The sequence below is a fragment of the Anas acuta genome, chromosome 4 (genome assembly GCF_963932015.1).
Source record: "Anas acuta chromosome 4, bAnaAcu1.1, whole genome shotgun sequence".
In the NCBI taxonomy this organism is placed as follows: domain Eukaryota; kingdom Metazoa; phylum Chordata; class Aves; order Anseriformes; family Anatidae; genus Anas; species Anas acuta.
The window spans coordinates 70,058,757-70,074,560 of NC_088982.1; the positions used below are offsets into that span (position 1 = coordinate 70,058,757).

The 15,804-nt window shown below is 39.3% G+C and overlaps 1 protein-coding gene across 1 annotated transcript in view; it reads right to left on the minus strand.

The window, feature by feature from the left end:
* LOC137856573 (centromere-associated protein E-like) overlaps positions 1 to 15,804 on the minus strand; it is a 33,042-nt gene that overhangs the window by 7,785 nt on the left and 9,453 nt on the right. The window contains exons 16-32 of the mRNA XM_068682176.1: positions 15,571 to 15,627; positions 15,325 to 15,492; positions 12,993 to 13,067; positions 12,610 to 12,729; positions 12,103 to 12,237; positions 11,355 to 11,532; positions 11,050 to 11,144; positions 10,011 to 10,325; positions 8,836 to 9,147; positions 8,472 to 8,630; positions 6,466 to 6,687; positions 5,411 to 5,614; positions 5,030 to 5,257; positions 3,698 to 3,835; positions 2,613 to 2,813; positions 2,384 to 2,530; positions 513 to 725 (exon numbers count right to left, since the gene is read on the minus strand). Coding sequence (XP_068538277.1) covers positions 513 to 725; positions 2,384 to 2,530; positions 2,613 to 2,813; positions 3,698 to 3,835; positions 5,030 to 5,257; positions 5,411 to 5,614; positions 6,466 to 6,687; positions 8,472 to 8,630; positions 8,836 to 9,147; positions 10,011 to 10,325; positions 11,050 to 11,144; positions 11,355 to 11,532; positions 12,103 to 12,237; positions 12,610 to 12,729; positions 12,993 to 13,067; positions 15,325 to 15,492; positions 15,571 to 15,627 — 2,967 coding nt within the window. The remainder of the gene's footprint in view (positions 1 to 512; positions 726 to 2,383; positions 2,531 to 2,612; positions 2,814 to 3,697; positions 3,836 to 5,029; positions 5,258 to 5,410; positions 5,615 to 6,465; positions 6,688 to 8,471; positions 8,631 to 8,835; positions 9,148 to 10,010; positions 10,326 to 11,049; positions 11,145 to 11,354; positions 11,533 to 12,102; positions 12,238 to 12,609; positions 12,730 to 12,992; positions 13,068 to 15,324; positions 15,493 to 15,570; positions 15,628 to 15,804) is intronic.

A 15,804-nucleotide genomic window follows, 5' to 3' on the forward strand; every position in this document is an offset into this window, starting at 1 on the left:
AGTTGGACGTGCTTCTGTTAATGCACACAAATTCTCTCTCAACCTCAATTTTTCCTGATAACTGGAATTTGTTTCTCCACTCAACTACAGATTGGGGAAGGTCTGCAAGACCATAGAAGTTAAACTACCTGGCAACTTTTCAGAACAAACATGCTCCTCCAAGGCATCTTGCACATCCTTCCTCTCCAATGAAATATGTACTCAGGGGTCCATAATTTCATTTACAGACCACAGAGTACTTCTTTTCACACCAACGGAAATGGATTAACACTAATGAAATGTTGCTGTGCAAAGCAGCTGAACTATAGTCAAAAATTAAGGTTAGCTGATCTAAATAGCTCCAGTTTTCCAGGATTGTAATGGGCTTCGTGAATGCATGACTTACAGAAAACAAAACCCAAAGCTTGAGCATATATACAGAGTCCTCGCTGTTAGTACTGAGAGCTTATTGGAAAAAGAAAGCGTGAAACAAAGCATGAAGCATCCACATATTCAGCATTTTAAGTCGGTACCTTGAGTCTGTCCAATAAACGCTGGAAATGAGTGTTGATTTTCTCATTTTCCATTTGGAGTCTTTTGACTTGCTTATTTTGTTCTGGTGAAAGCTGAGTCAGTATCGCAGCTATCACTGCTTTCTGGCTATTCAGATCCTCCTCCTTACTACGAGACATTGCGGAGAGACACTCATACCTCTTCTCCACACTTGGGAATAGCTCCAGAAGCTCCTAAATACAAATTAAGTAAATTCAGTCACAATAAAGAAAGAGAGTCATTAGCTACGAACAGCAGCTTTACATCAGATTCCAGGTTAACCCCCACAGAATGTTTTGGTTTTACCAAAAAGAAAAAAGCTAATACGACTAGACCTTCAAGTTTTGACTTGCCACAGGAGCGTGACAAAAGCACTAAAGCTGGGTCTGAAATGAAATTTGTTGCCTGTTCACAAGTTCGCCACCGGGACTGCCCTCAGAATGGGCTTTGAGTTGGTCTCCTGGGTCCTTTTGTGCAAGTCATGAGCAGGCCACGTAGGCCAAACTAGCTTCGAGGCACTCCTAGCGAACTGCAGCTCAGATGAGATACATGAAGCTAGATTACGCTTTAAGGCACATGTAACAGCCTAAATTCATTGGCCAGTAGCACCTGCACCAGAAACAGACAAGAGCTCTCTCATTACAATACCTGTTTTTCCCCCCATCTTGTGCACTGAAGTAACGTGTGCTTTGTCAACATTAAAAGGAAAGAAAGCTTTTATACAGCAGCCCAGAACGTTTTCAATAGCCATGGGTGGCTAGGCTCAGAGTACCATCGCGATGACTTCTGTGGCGACAGTAACATTTTACAGAAGAAACTCCCCCAGGGTAGTTAAACTTCCTACCATATATTCCCATAACCATAGATTCCATTTTTTTTTTTGTACTGGTACCTGCACACACATCCACAAACACTAACAAGGTAGCGAGAGAGGCTGTGCTAACATAGGTTTAGCAGTGTAATTCAAGTTTTTTTTTTCCCCCTCCCCTAAAGGAGTTTCAGACTCCTTGTTTCTACCTGTGAAAGAGGTAGGAGCTCTCTAGTGACCACTAGGAAAGCTCGCAGCTACAAGTCAGAAGGGGAGACTACAATTAAAAGGTTATCAGCAGTTTTTTTTTGTTTTGTTTTGTTTTTTTACTTCCCTCATTGTTAGTTCGTACTGCTGGTATAGCACAGAAACAGTGTGAATGGAGAAAGCTACGTGGCTGATTTCTCACTTTCGTTCCTTTCTTCATCACTCCTGGTGATGACTGAAGCAGCCCTCAGCGTGCTTCTGGCAGGTACAGAATGATGTCTGATCGTGCTGCACAGACGTGCAGACTGCAATGAATACGATGGTAACCTCTAAAGTATTTCATACCTCCATAAAGCTGGTTTATTTAGGCTTTTGGTAGTTTAGTAGTGGCTCTTGCATTTGTGAGAAAACATACTCAGGATTGTTAATTAACAAAGAATTAGAGGAACTTCTTGTTTTGATGAGGGAAGCTATTTAGTGAAACCAATTTAATGGAAATCAATTTACTTTTGGGGGTGGGATGCACAGAAGAGAGAACTTGAGGGATTTTGAAAAACAAAACAAAACAGGGAAGCAGCTCCAAATAGAAATAGGTGATATAGGTGACTGGACAGTAAATCAAGCGAGATGTCTCAATTGAGAAGTTCAGTTTAACTTTCCCAGGATAGGCTGCAATGTCACCGAAGAGCAACCACAAACCAACCAATCCCGTGGTGTGTAGTATCTTAGCAAGAGATGCAATCCCATTAGCACATGATGCGTAGAAGCAAGGTTTATGCTCTGGAACAAGTGGTACTAAGTTTTAATGTGTACCCTTACATAAACAGGGTCGTTTACCTTAATTTGCATGGTTTTTGCCTTCAGGCTGTCATCATCCATCTGTTCTGCGTTATCCAGTGCTTCCACTTGAACAGACACGTCGCTCAGGCTTCTCTCCTTCAGTTTACTTAGAGCACATTCCAGTTCAGCACTCGTTTCAATATACTAAAATAAATACATGCATATTTAAGTACCATTCAAGAAGATAAATTATTCCTGTCTTAGGTATGCAATTTACAACACCAACCATCTCAGAGGTTTTTTGCAATTCCATGCTGAGCTGGTCCCGCTCAGACCTGATGTCCTGAAGAAGTTTTTGTAGCTCATCTTTTTCTTCAGTAGTGGATGACATTTGTTCTTTAAGCTGACAAGAATGACTAGTTCTCTCAGCCAATAGCCGGTCTTTTTCACTTGATACACTATCTAGTGTCTCAGTCAACTGCTGAATCTGTAGTGATAGAGAAAAACAAGAACTGGGTTTGTCCTCGCCTGTACACTTCACTGTCAAGTACTAAAATTAGTTGTGTCAAATACGATTTCCAGTAATTCTAGAATTCACATTAGCAGCAAGAGAAGTTTAAACATGAATTTCAGTTTTCTAATCACTCCAAAAATAAATAAGAGAAATAGCATTACATCCAGAGAGCTCTACTCTAGTCAACTCTGGTTTCCACTAAAGCAAGAGGAAAACATGTAACGTAAATGCATTTTGACTATTTCAGGAAAATCGAAAAACTAGCAAGAGACAAAGACAATTCCACAGTCCATCTATCTGTTCTAATCATTTGATCAACAACACATACGCTAGCTTGAAGCAATCCTTCGTTATACTGTTTGATCTACAAAGAAAGAGTTTGGCAGGTGAAAAGCAAAGAAATTAAAACTGCAGAAAGATTGAGCTGGGAAGAGCCAAGTGGCAGCATTTGCTGAATAACAGCCAGTTTGAAAGCGTGCAAAGCACCAAGGATTCGAAACCCACTGAAGTTCAAACAGCCTATGTGGTGCCTTTTAAAGTCTCAACCAACACATACAGAGTCACCATCATATCAAACCTGGACAAGTTGGACAAATCTGTGTCCATTCCAGTGGAGCAGCCAACCCAGCTGGCTATGAGGTTGACATGAGTCCAGGATGGCACTTCTAAATATCGCTAAATAAACATTTACAAATCCTCTCTCGTGTTCATGCTTATGTCACACAACAGTGATAGGCTGACAATTTAAAACTCAATTGGGCTTGTCTTGAGCAAAAACTTAGCTCATCAGGGATGAAACATCAGAAAACGTAATTGTGGAGTAGCTAGCTAAAAACCAAAGCTCCTAAGCTCCTCACCTTACTTGTTAGGCTGTCCTGTACAATCTCTGACCTCCTCTGAACCTTTAACAGATGTTCCTCCCTTTCTTCAGCTTTGATCTTCTCATTGCTGAGGAGTTCTTGCTGCCGCTTCAATTCGTTTTCTGTTTCAACAAGCTGGAGTAAAAACAGAAAGAGATTTAACATATCAAAACTCAGATATTAGCTGAATCTACTTCTAACACACCAGACCATTCAATATTTCATACGAGTCAAAATACTTAACAGAAACAGAATTTGCTTTAGTTTAAAAAGTTGCATATTTTGTCTTTGAATGTTTCTCCTAAATAAAACCTACCAACTTGGAATACTGATAAATCCTCAATATTCCCTGTCAAGTATACAAAGCATGCTACAAACACGCTTTGACTTATTTTCTACAACCCCTGTTTCAGAGACGAGGAACACAAAGCAGAGATGTAACATGAGTGGGGTTCACGTTGAGAACCATCTAGAAAATAAATTCTAGACCTAACACGGAACAACGTTCGGTCAGACAGTTGCCAAAAATGCTTTTAAATTACCTTTGATTATTTTCTTTCACTAGACTTCCAAATTTCAAATGAAGTTTAAGCTTTACAGCAAGGCAACAGATACACTAAAACAGATGAATTGGAAAATAGTGGTAGCACGCGTAAGAAGATTCTCTGCCTACCACAGATTTGAATCAACTACAGATCACCGAGGTGATTTCCCTCTCTGAACAAAGACTGCTGCTCGATGGACACCACCCAACCACTTCAATTGTCATCTTCATCGTTACAAAGTCAGAGTGGCTGAGGGCAGAAGGGAACTCTAGAGATCATCTAGTCCAGCTCCCCTGCTCAGGCAGGGTTGCCTACAGCGTGTTGCAGAGGCCCTCATCCAGGCAGGTGTTGGATGTCTCCACAGGACACTCCGCAGCCAGCCTGGGCAACCTGTTCCAGGGCTCTGTTATGAAGCTACTCTTTATCCAGAAGAAAAACAGATACACAGAGAACTGGTCTGTTTCAGCGTCAGCTCTGGAACTCCAAAACGCACCACCAAATTCACAGAAATGCCCATTAAGCATTTGGGTAGTTGCATCCATGTTTTCTGGTTCTTCATTCCTTCCCAAATAAAGAAGTCTCAGATTTTTTGAAAGAATACATCTTCGCACAGATCCTTAATGCAATTCCCCAAGACAGAAATCAAAGCACACCGGTATCTGCAATTTGTACATATAACACTAATACTGGCAAGACAGCTGTTTTTCAAAACAGCTTCGAGATTCAGCCAGCCTTCTCTCCTAAACATTTATCGTTGTTCTACTTTAATCAAAAGATAAAGCACCTTATCAACACTCTTCTGTAGGTTAACCTCCAGTTTGTTCTTCTCTGCTTGGACAGCTTCCAGCAGTTCCTCAAACTCATCTCTCTCCCATGCTAACACAGCACATCTTTTCTCTAGTTGTTGAAGTTCATTGTCTTTGTTTTCACTTTCAGTCTTCTCTTTTAGTTCTCCCAGCAGCTGTTGCCTTTCCTTAGTTACCAAATTCAAGTCCTCACTCAACGCGTTTATCTACAAAAGTAGAAAAAACAATACAAAATCAACACATGCTATTTATCAACAGGATGTCACGGTCTACTAGCAAAAACTCATCTAGCAGACCTGCAAAACAGTACAAATTAAAATAGGTCGGTAGCTGTTATTCCCGTCAGTCCTTCAGGGGACATTCTCTAAAGCAGCTTTAAGAGTTGCTTTTGTTAGTGTACTTGCCTTCTCTTTCAGTCTGTGTATTTCTTCAGTTAGTTTTTCTTCAGTCTTTTGCTGTTTCTCTTCTCCTTCTGCTATCAAGTTCTTCTGAATAGCAGCTTGCTCTTTATGATGCTTTAGTTCTTCCTGCAGACTTTCCATTTCTGTCAGAACTTCTGACAACTGCAGAACAAAGCGTGACATGGCTGATCACCCAGTGTGTCTTCCTTAAATTTTACTTACAATTCTTAACTGTCACCAGTTAAGGGAATGTTTTGTCAAGTTGTGCTGTAGCAAAATCTACAACTCTGAAGATTTCATCTTAGTTAACTGATTTTAGGTTTTGGAACAGTTAGGATCTCTGGTCTCTTCAGTATGGATAGACTATCTGAAGTTTGCTCAAATTCATGAGAGCTTTTAATTCTTATGAAAGGCTCTGCAAATCTCTTAGGAAAGATTTACCAGACTTCCCTTTACCTACTTACTAGCTCCATTTTTGTTGGCCGCGCCTCAGGTTAAGTTTGTCTGAAATACTGTGTCAACACAAACACATTTTCAGGCAAATACTTGGAACCTTGAAGTGCTACTCTGCCCCAAGAACAAGACATCAGGAAGGAGAAATACATTAGATCATTTCTTTTCCAGGTTTAGATTTCTCTTGTTCAATTCATCCCGAACTGAAATGGTAGGAGACTTCAGCCCTTTGATTTCTGTCAACTCGTATTACCTTTACTGCTCAGTGCTAAACGCAAAGCTACCGGAGATGAAAAACGTCACAGAAACTTGGGCAGCGTTTGTCCATCAGGCAGCAAACAACTGTTGCTAAACCCAGAGCGGCACAGTGACCAAAGGGGTGGTGAAATAAAATTAAGAAACAAGTTCCAAGATCCAGATTGGACGAGTAACCTATGTTTAGTTTACTGCTTCTGAGAACAAGTGAAGAAAGGAAGAGACACTGAACAGGCTTCATGACTCAAGGAATATAGTAGCATAACGTGTCTTTCAAACAAAGATTAAAAGATTTAAATACATACTCTCTTCTTGCTTTCCTGACAGTTAGCCTCTAACTGCTCTCTCTCTGCTTTAGAGACCTCTACCATTTGCTGCAGTTCTTCTTTCTCCTGATTAAGTACAGCAACTTTCTCAGGCTCCGGACAGACGTGCTCCTTCATTCTTCTTTCAGCCTGTTCTTTTTCTGCAAGTAGCGTGTCATACTCAGAAGAGACACGAGTCAGGTTTTCAGTTACTTCAGCCAGCTGAAAGAACAAATATCTCTTATTAATACTGCTGATCATTTCCAGCACAGGTGGAAAGCATTGGTTAGTTTGGAAAAAACATTACCATGCTATTTTTTTGTGTCCCAGTAAGCAGGCTGATATAAGAAAAGCGCTACTGGATCACGTTTCACAAGCATTATCTATCTACACGCGTTCTTATAACGGGATCATTTTACAGAAGACATGCCCATTAGTTTACTCAGGTAGAAAGCAAAGGATGAAAACAATTTTGCTTAAAAGTTAGAAGCACTGAAGTTTGATTATCTCACTGGCAGAAGTGTGTCAAAATTTCCAATCCACTATCATTCTACAAAAACAACTCCATTACTGTATCTGCAGCAGACAGGCTTGATTCTAACAAGCATTCACGTTTTTTGTTTTAAAGGCCCAGTAGCTTCAGATATGAAAGCAAGTAGACACTAAGTTTAGAAACAGCTTGTTCTGCAACTTGCTGCACTAAACTGCCATTTAGTTGCTTAAGTATCTGCAGAGTCACATAGCTGAAAGACAGCATGCTATTAGAGAAATGTTAAAAAAAATAAGACTTAAAATAAATTGAAGTCAAATAGCAGCATTGATGTCTAACGTGCTACCCTTCAGTACTAATGCGTGTTTTGTTATAAAGGGTTGTAGCTTACAGGTCAAATTGCAATTCGGTCATCTTTTCACTGCCTCTATTTTTACGGCTTTCTTTTGAAAAGCAATACAGGAAAAAAAAGGAAAAGCTTTTAATTAAGTTTTATTACTACATTTTTTGAACCCTTTCGACCTGACGTCTGCAGAGGCCATGGGCTGCCCAACCTTGATAGAAATCTGATTTAATTTGCAGAACTACATCTGACCTTCTGCTTCAGCTCAGTTGTTTCCTTCAACGCCTCTTGCACTTTCAGGAGTTGACCTTCTTTCTCTGAACTACTTTCTTAAATACAAAAAAATTGATTCCTTCTTCTACAGCATTTCTAGTATTAAACTGCTGTAATTAAAATGGGAAAAAAATACGGAATGACCTTTGGCCTTTCTGTCACCTGTTTTAAACTTTAACTTTTTAAGCACTCTCTCCTGCAGCTAGCCACATTTTATTTAGAAAATGTCTGGGAGGAAGAAGCCAAATAAGAGGGGAACTCATCACTTATTTTTATGCATCCACTCAAAAAAAAAAAACAAAAAAAACCGACCGTGCAAATACTGAATTAATGACCGCTGACTTACTGGGTTTGGCAGCTGATATACTTACTTCAGGCTAAAGGCCAGTCTCATGTATTACAGGTTGTCCTGCCAAAGCAATTGCCACTGAAGCAACTGCACAAGAAAATATTCTCAGCACCCTTCCTTGCAAGTTGTTGTACCCAAGCATGAAGACATGGGATCAGCTTTCTGCTCTGTGTTTGGAGCTCAGCTGCCATTTACAACCACTTGCTAGACTTCTTCTCATTGGGACCCGAGTGTTACAAACCATAAAGCTTATGGCAACTCGTCTCGTCTTCCGTTTGTCATCTAATGCCACCACTCAGGTCGGCAGCTCTGGAATGCACTAGTTAAGCACAGATTTATGAGCGTACATCAGCAGATGCTGATCTCTCTGTAGAGCATCAAGCTGTGAAGGCTTGGATCAGACAGTACACCTTTGTCACACGCTTTCTGCCAAAGGTGTTAGAAATTTCAGGGCAAGCAGAAGAGACTGCAGGGACGTTAACCAGGCTTATTTTCACACTCGTTAAAAGCATTTTCCAATATAAGTTTTGAATGATGATATATCATCTCACCTGTCTTTCAAGGTCACTGATGGTTTTCCTTAGTGTCTCCTCAACACTCAGCATCTGAGACTCTTTTTCAGAAAGACTTTTCTCCAATTTCTTAACAGTTTCCTGGGACTGCTTCAAAGAACTCTGTGCATTTCTCAGTTCTTCGTGTGCTAAAATGTTCTTTAGAATAAAAGGAAGAAAATCCACAAGAGAGAAGCTTGAGGTATTTTGCCACATTACTAAGTACTCCTTGAATAAAAACAAAAAGCTCCACAAAAAACTCCACTCTCCTAACCCCCTATGTATTTCAATATTGGTTATAACCGTTCTTATATTCTTTCCCCTTAATATGTACGGTCCACTTCAGTAAAGGCAGAATTCCTACCATTGAAACAGTGTCCTTGATATCTTCACTGAGCTGGTCTTTCTCAGCTTGGAGAGACTCCTCTCTTTGTTTCAGGTCATCTCTTTCCTGAGTGAGAGTTTTTATTTCTTCCCGACATCCACTAAGCTGTTGAAGAACTGCCTGTAACTCTGAATCCTTGGCCTCCAATCTCGATTCCATAATCTTCTCTTGCTCTTTCAATTGTTCCATTTCATTTAGCTTCTGCCGAGTCTGAATAAGATCCTCTCTTACACCAAGAAGATGCTCCTGCTCTGCTGTCTTTTTTTCCAACTCTTTCATTTTGTTAGAGAGCTTTGGTTTGTAAAGGGAAAGACCAGACACTGTCATCGTCATGCGAAACAGCATGTTACATACATGTTTTCACAGACTCACATTAACTTAGAAATGATAGCATCCTCTCACTCTTCAGCAAAAGAACAGAAGTTTCACTGTTTCACTTTAAGCCTCCACTTCCATTCTGGCCCACATTAAATAAGCATCTGTTTCTGGAAACCTTCTGATGGTTTCTCCCTAGCAGGAAAAGCCTTGCTGAAACACAACACACACGACACTGTAGCCTAGCTTAGGAAGCAATCAAATCTGTAGCTGATTATGACAGCCAGAGCACTACCAAAAGGCTTGTCAGAAATACACTCATCTTTAGTTTCCTTTTCTTCTAAAGGATGTTCCTCCCCCCCACCTTTATATTTCCCAATTAATGCAGTGGTTTTCTCTGGTTTGAAAGATCTGCCCTTTTCTTTCTTTTAAAGCAGAATCCTAAACGGTTCCCTGAGGAGAAAGCTTTGTTTCTACGATTTCAGAGAGTCGTAGCTAGATATTTAAAATATATTTTCATAATAAATAACATTTGAATAATAAACTTAAATACGATTTGCCCTATAAATAAACTTAAGAATGGGAAAAGAAGAATTAGAACTAGAGAACAGAAGAACACAGCCTGCTGTAAACTACATGTTTCTTTCCCCATGAAGGGCCATTTTGATGCATAAGCCTATGACTGCACATCTGGCAAAGAGCAAGTAATATCCACTAACGCTACAAGAATTTCAGCTGCAATGTTATTTATACATTCAAGATCACTTCTCCAAGTGATTTTAATACTACGGAAGAATTCTTTGTATCTTACACGTCTTAAGGATCAAGATGACACTGACCTCCAATTTCACATCGTCCAAGGCTGTTTCAGACTCTTCTGCTTCTTTAGATAGATGTTCTATTTGGAGTTTCATTTGTTCGCTGTTCTCCAACGCAGCTACGTATTTTAGTTCTAGTTCTTCATGCAGCTGCTTAAGTGCTACATATTCCTGATCGGAGTTCTCATACTTAAGCTGTGCATCTGCTAGATCTTCTTTCAGTTTCCCAATTTCTTCAGTCATATACTTCAGTTTAACTTCATTATCAGCTGCCTCAGAGAGCAGCTTTTCTCTATCCAGTTCTAGTAGGCGTAGCTCCTCACATTTTTCAAGAGTCTACGAACAAAAGAAAACATCAACAGCATTTTCTAGAGTCAGTATTTATCACAACTATATAATGAGAAAACCAAAACGTGTCCATATGCAGGCTTTGGAAACAAACATAGGCAAAACACAGAGCACAGCATGGTGCTAGACTTCAGACTCTCCCCCAACAAAATAAAACCCAAACAAATCTTTGAACAACAGGGATGATGGTAAGCCCCACTGGGTTCAAAAAGACAAACTAATTGTTTTTTTTAGACATTTAAAACTTTTTAATATATCTGAGCTAAGAATGCATTAATACTCCTAGCTATAGCAAGACAAATAAGCAAGCTTTGTACTAGAAATTTACATTAGTTATTAGAAATTGACATTAATTAGTTCTAGCAGACTTTATGACTCAGCATGTGATCTTTGATTTTTTCTTGAATGCAAGTATCAGATACCTGAGGGAAAGCACCTTAATGGCTTTTTTTTTTTTTTTTGAAGAATGTCATGTTGTTTGATTCAAGACTACTTTTGTCTTTAAGAGGCTCATTAGATTCTAATGTGTGATACTCTAGTGTGTAACTCGGGAAGCACAATATAAAGAACACAATATATGTTCTATAATGAGAATATAAGGAAGACCAGCTCCAGAAAAAATTGATTTTTTCCAGAATTCTTTTTTGTTTATCTCTCTCTGCTGCATCTCAACACTATTTGGTAGAGACTGAAATTCTGGTAGCTCATTTACTTGTTTCTGTAGGAGTGCATTCTCTTCCAATGCTTTTTCTAGCTCCGCTTTTATATCAGATGCCTTTTTTTCCAGCTCCACAACAGAAAGCAAATCTAGAAAAGTGAACACATTTAGGTTAGAAAGTGTGAGGGTAGAAAAGCAGGTTTTAAATTAAGCAGAAGAGGCATAATGCACTCTGAATGTCATAGACATTAAAGTCTAGAAAACATTAGAGCCAAAATCTTCCCTACCACCCACCTCAGTGGGGAAAGGGAGAAGGGGCAAGGGATGGGAAGAGAGCACCAACTCCAACTGAACAGTACCTTTTGGAACTTTACCCTCCATCAGTGAAGTTAACCTTGTGTTTTCTTGAAATACAGACTGCAATTCTTTCTGCAAGTCAGCTTGCATCTTTTTGTAGCTGGCTTTTCCTGCTTCTATTTGACTTTGATAGAGTTGCACATCCTTTTGCATTTGCTCGTAATTACTTAAGAGTTCATTCTTCAGGAAGACAAAACAACATGCAGTTCACACACAAAATCCAAGCCTACTTGCTTAACAGTTAAACATTGCATCCCATCGCATTTCCTGTTGTTGCCCTCAACAACTTTGATCACGATCAATACAACAGAAGAAGTCGCAGTTAAAGAACTTAATTCCTGTTAGAGCGCTAACCAAAATGTACCTTACATTAGAGGTTGAACCATAACCGCTTTTCCCATTTCATTTTTACTCCATCAAAGCTCAAAAGCACGGTCCACCCCTCTTTCCTGCATTCATCTTACTGTTTTATTCCCTGGGAAAAATCAGACTTGGAGTCTTCTGTCCCAGGAACTCCCCAAACACTACTGCTTTATTCTCTCCATACTGATAGACTGCACGCTTACTCCTGCACAACAAGCCTCTAGTACTTTTTCATCTTTCTCCTAAGACCTGTTTTCCACAAGTTCCAGAGTGAAAACATCACTTGGAGCATGAGTCACTAGCCAAATCTTGTATTTACTGATTGTAAGACAACAATACCTCAACCGTATTTGGTACGGCAACAAAAGTGGTTTAACAAATACTTGCCATTTTCTCCTTCAGCTCCAGATTCTCAGTTCTGAGAAAAGAAGACTCTTTTTTGGCATCCAAGGCTATAGCTTCACTATCTAAGAGGGATTTGGTCAACTGTTGAACTTCCTCAAGTAGTTTACCAAAATCTCTCTGAAAGAGAGGAAAAATAATAAAAAAGCTAAAACAGGCCATAACAAAGCAAACTTGATCATTATAATACAGTTAAAGTACAGAAGAGACTTTGAGAACATGGTTCATTATCTGAGCTCTCTCCTTCTACTGTTCCTTTTAGATGGAGTGAAGTGCAACCTTTCCCATAGCTTTACTTCACCAGAGCATTGCTGTATAAAATAAGCTTCTTGCAGGAGAACTGTTGATGTAGTCAATCAGTGTTTTAAGCTTCAAAAAATAGCTCATTCGCTTGACAGCAGATTTCAACTAAACTAAAGCTATAATTATATTTAACCCATACCCAACAAAGTAAAATCCAACATAGCCTCACAACCCCAGAAGAAAACTCACATTTACACATGCGTCCTTTTTTTCCACTCCTGCTTTCTGCAATTCTTCCACACGATTCTGTAACGTCTTTATTTTGTTCTCTTTCTCTTTCAGCTGTTCCAATTTGGAGCTTATTTCTGCCTAAAAGTTACAGGAGAAAAGGGAAAAAAAACAAAACACAAGGGAAAACCTAGCTCCATTTTTTTTTTCAGGTAGAAATCTAACAGAAAATTTAGTAACGCTTATTATGTAAGATTGAGTTTATAAATACCCCCTTTACAGCTGGTAAGACTAACCAGAGCCCTGTAAGTCTAGACTGTCCATGGTAGATAAAAGTATAACCAACACAAACCAAACAACGTTCCATAGAAGCCTTACTGCATGCAAGCTTGAGACAGACTCACCTCAAGTTCTACATTGTGTGCTTCCACATTTGAAACTACATTCTTTAGGCTGGTAACTTCATGCATTAGTTCTGTCTGTGGAGCAAATTGAAGCAAAATTGCAGAGGAGGTTAGAAAGCGACCACAACCAATGGTATTAGCTGCCACCGCCACGAAAATAAGCAAGGTCTACCTTATGTTTTCTTTTCTGTTAGTTAGCAAACCATATACATGAATATGTATTTAAACAGGTACAAAGCAAGCTGCTACACCCTTTCAAACTGATAGATAGGATGCAAAGCTCCATTTCAGCTTCCCAGCAAATTGAAAGACTTCAAGTCCAACTTAATTTTAAACAGCTCAAGAAGTGAAAGCAATGTGATCAAAGCCATTTCATGCACAAATCTGTAAGGTATGAAACTTCAGATTGGTCACGTTAAGCAGCTTTTTACAACACAGCGCAGCTATCTAATGCAATCTATTCAGTGACAAGAATTAGGAAGCGTCAGAGCTGAGGTGAAGCAAGCAAGCCATAAACATGTTCAAGTTGCATCCTCTGAAAGGAGGCACAAGTAGAAGACTACAGAGAAAAGCTACAAGCATAGGGAGGAGGAAACCTAACCTGTAATTTTCAGGTCAGAGGAGAGCTGTAGAAACAGTATCAAACTACCTGTTAAAAGTCACTTCCTGTCATTATTCACAGTAGAGTTTACCCCCGTGTGTCTGCTGGCTGAAATTGATGATTTCAGCCAAATCTGCTCAGCAAAGTAGGTGACCTGTCACTTATGCTGTAATTACTTTGCTACACAGGTGTCAAATGCTTACAGTTTAGGGAGTATCTTCAGATATGGATCTGAAGGTAGGATTTATTCAAAAAGCAGTTCTTGCAACTTAAGGTACTTTAGACTATTTGTCATTAGACACACAGGTTTCTCAGGGACAATTCTAACACGATTTGTTCAATGTTGGCTTCAGAAATACCTATACATTTTTGTGGGGAACACAAATAATAGGTGAGGCTGTTAAATTGTAACCTGAAACAGGGCGAAAGGATGCAACTTCAGTTCAACCTTAGCATCATGGTAAGAGGATATGAAACAGCCTAGGGCGTACAACCAGTCTGCAGCCAACACAGCAAAGAATCAGCTCCTTCTGGAAAAGGTATTAGGTAAGATGTTGCAGGAAAAACGGCCAAAGACATGACAGACACCAGTAGGGTCAGATCATGCTCCATTTTATTACCCGAATAGCCTGACTTTGATAGTGAACTTAACAGGGGCGGATAGTGTCTCACTCAAGATTATTGGTCAAAAGCACTCAGACAAACAACTACAAGAAAACAACCCCACCTGCAAGAAAACAACCCCCTTGTGATTAGCAGTCACGTAGACCTTGTCCCTGAAGCCAGCTACTGGCAACAATATTTTTCTGAATTCCTCAATTGGGCAGTGTGGGAACACTGTCATGGGGACTTGGTTTGCTCAGCTGCGGCAAGCCGTGGGATCTTTGCTGTTTCAAAAATCCCTCAACAGTAAGAAATGGAATAAAGTACACCCGTGTCTCAATACCTCAAATGTCTCTTTTCCTTCTGTAACTTATTTGACAGACTAGCCCTTGGGCAACTAGAACGTAATGCCTAAGTAGAAGTACGTATTACTTGTAACAGAATTAGAGCATAGAAAGAAAACAGACATTTGGACAAAAAAAGATGTCCACAAAAAGCACGAGGAGGCGAAAGGAACTGGAAGTCTGCATGTCCTGTATCATATTATCCACTAGACAGAATGTTCTGACTTTGTGGCACAAAACAGCTTTCATTTTTTCCTTTTACAGACATCATCATTCGCGTTATGACCGAGTTAAACAATGTTTCAAGATAATGCTGACATCGCTCTGATCTTTGTAACTCACTGAACTGTCCTATACAAGAAACGAGTATGCTTATTAAGCCACACTTCACTAACTTCAAAATACTCTATAGCCTATTTAGTAATAGCGCGTTTATTACGCATTGGAAAGGGAGAACCTCTTGCAGAAATCTAGACCATTCATGTATTACACATACATGCGCACAAAAAATATAGTGTGGATACACACAAATATATACATGTGTTTAACTAGACTTCCTCTAGTTAAAATTCAAAAATGAAATAAGAATTTAAATAACATTCACAGTTTAAATATGAATTTTACACTAAGTGCATTTCAAATCCTGGATTCTTTCATTCTGCTGTTGAGCGCAACTTAGCACCACTTGTGATAAACATCCAAGTAGATGTATACTGACTTAACTCTTCAAAAAAAAAACTGAGTATACAGAATTCTTATCTATCTGTATTTCAGTGCACCTTACCTCATGCTCTTTTTGTGTTTGCTTTTCCAGCATTTCAAATTCTTCTGTTTCTCTCTTTTCCTTCAGTTTCTCCTTCATTTCATTTACTTGAAGTTTCAGCTGTTCATTTTCTAATACGACTTTATTGAAGTTAGCTTGTAGGACATTGACTTCACTGACAGCAAGGTCCTAAAAAAAGACAACAAACTTTAGGAGAGGTTATTGGGATTTTGGTCTTATTTTTAAGACACTAATGGACAGGCTTACCTTTTCTAGCGTTGAAACTTCACAGCATTGCGTAGATTCTTCAAAATCTTTCAGAGTCTAGAAAGAGAATCACTTCTAGTTAGCTGATGTACAAGCCGAAGCAAGTTTATTATATTCCTTGTTGCTTGTCTCTTCAGTGCTAGTCCTGTTTAAATACCAAAGCTCACTAGCCCATTCTCCACAAAAACATCCCACAACTTCAAACAGATGGCAGAGACTTGCTTTCTAACTAGT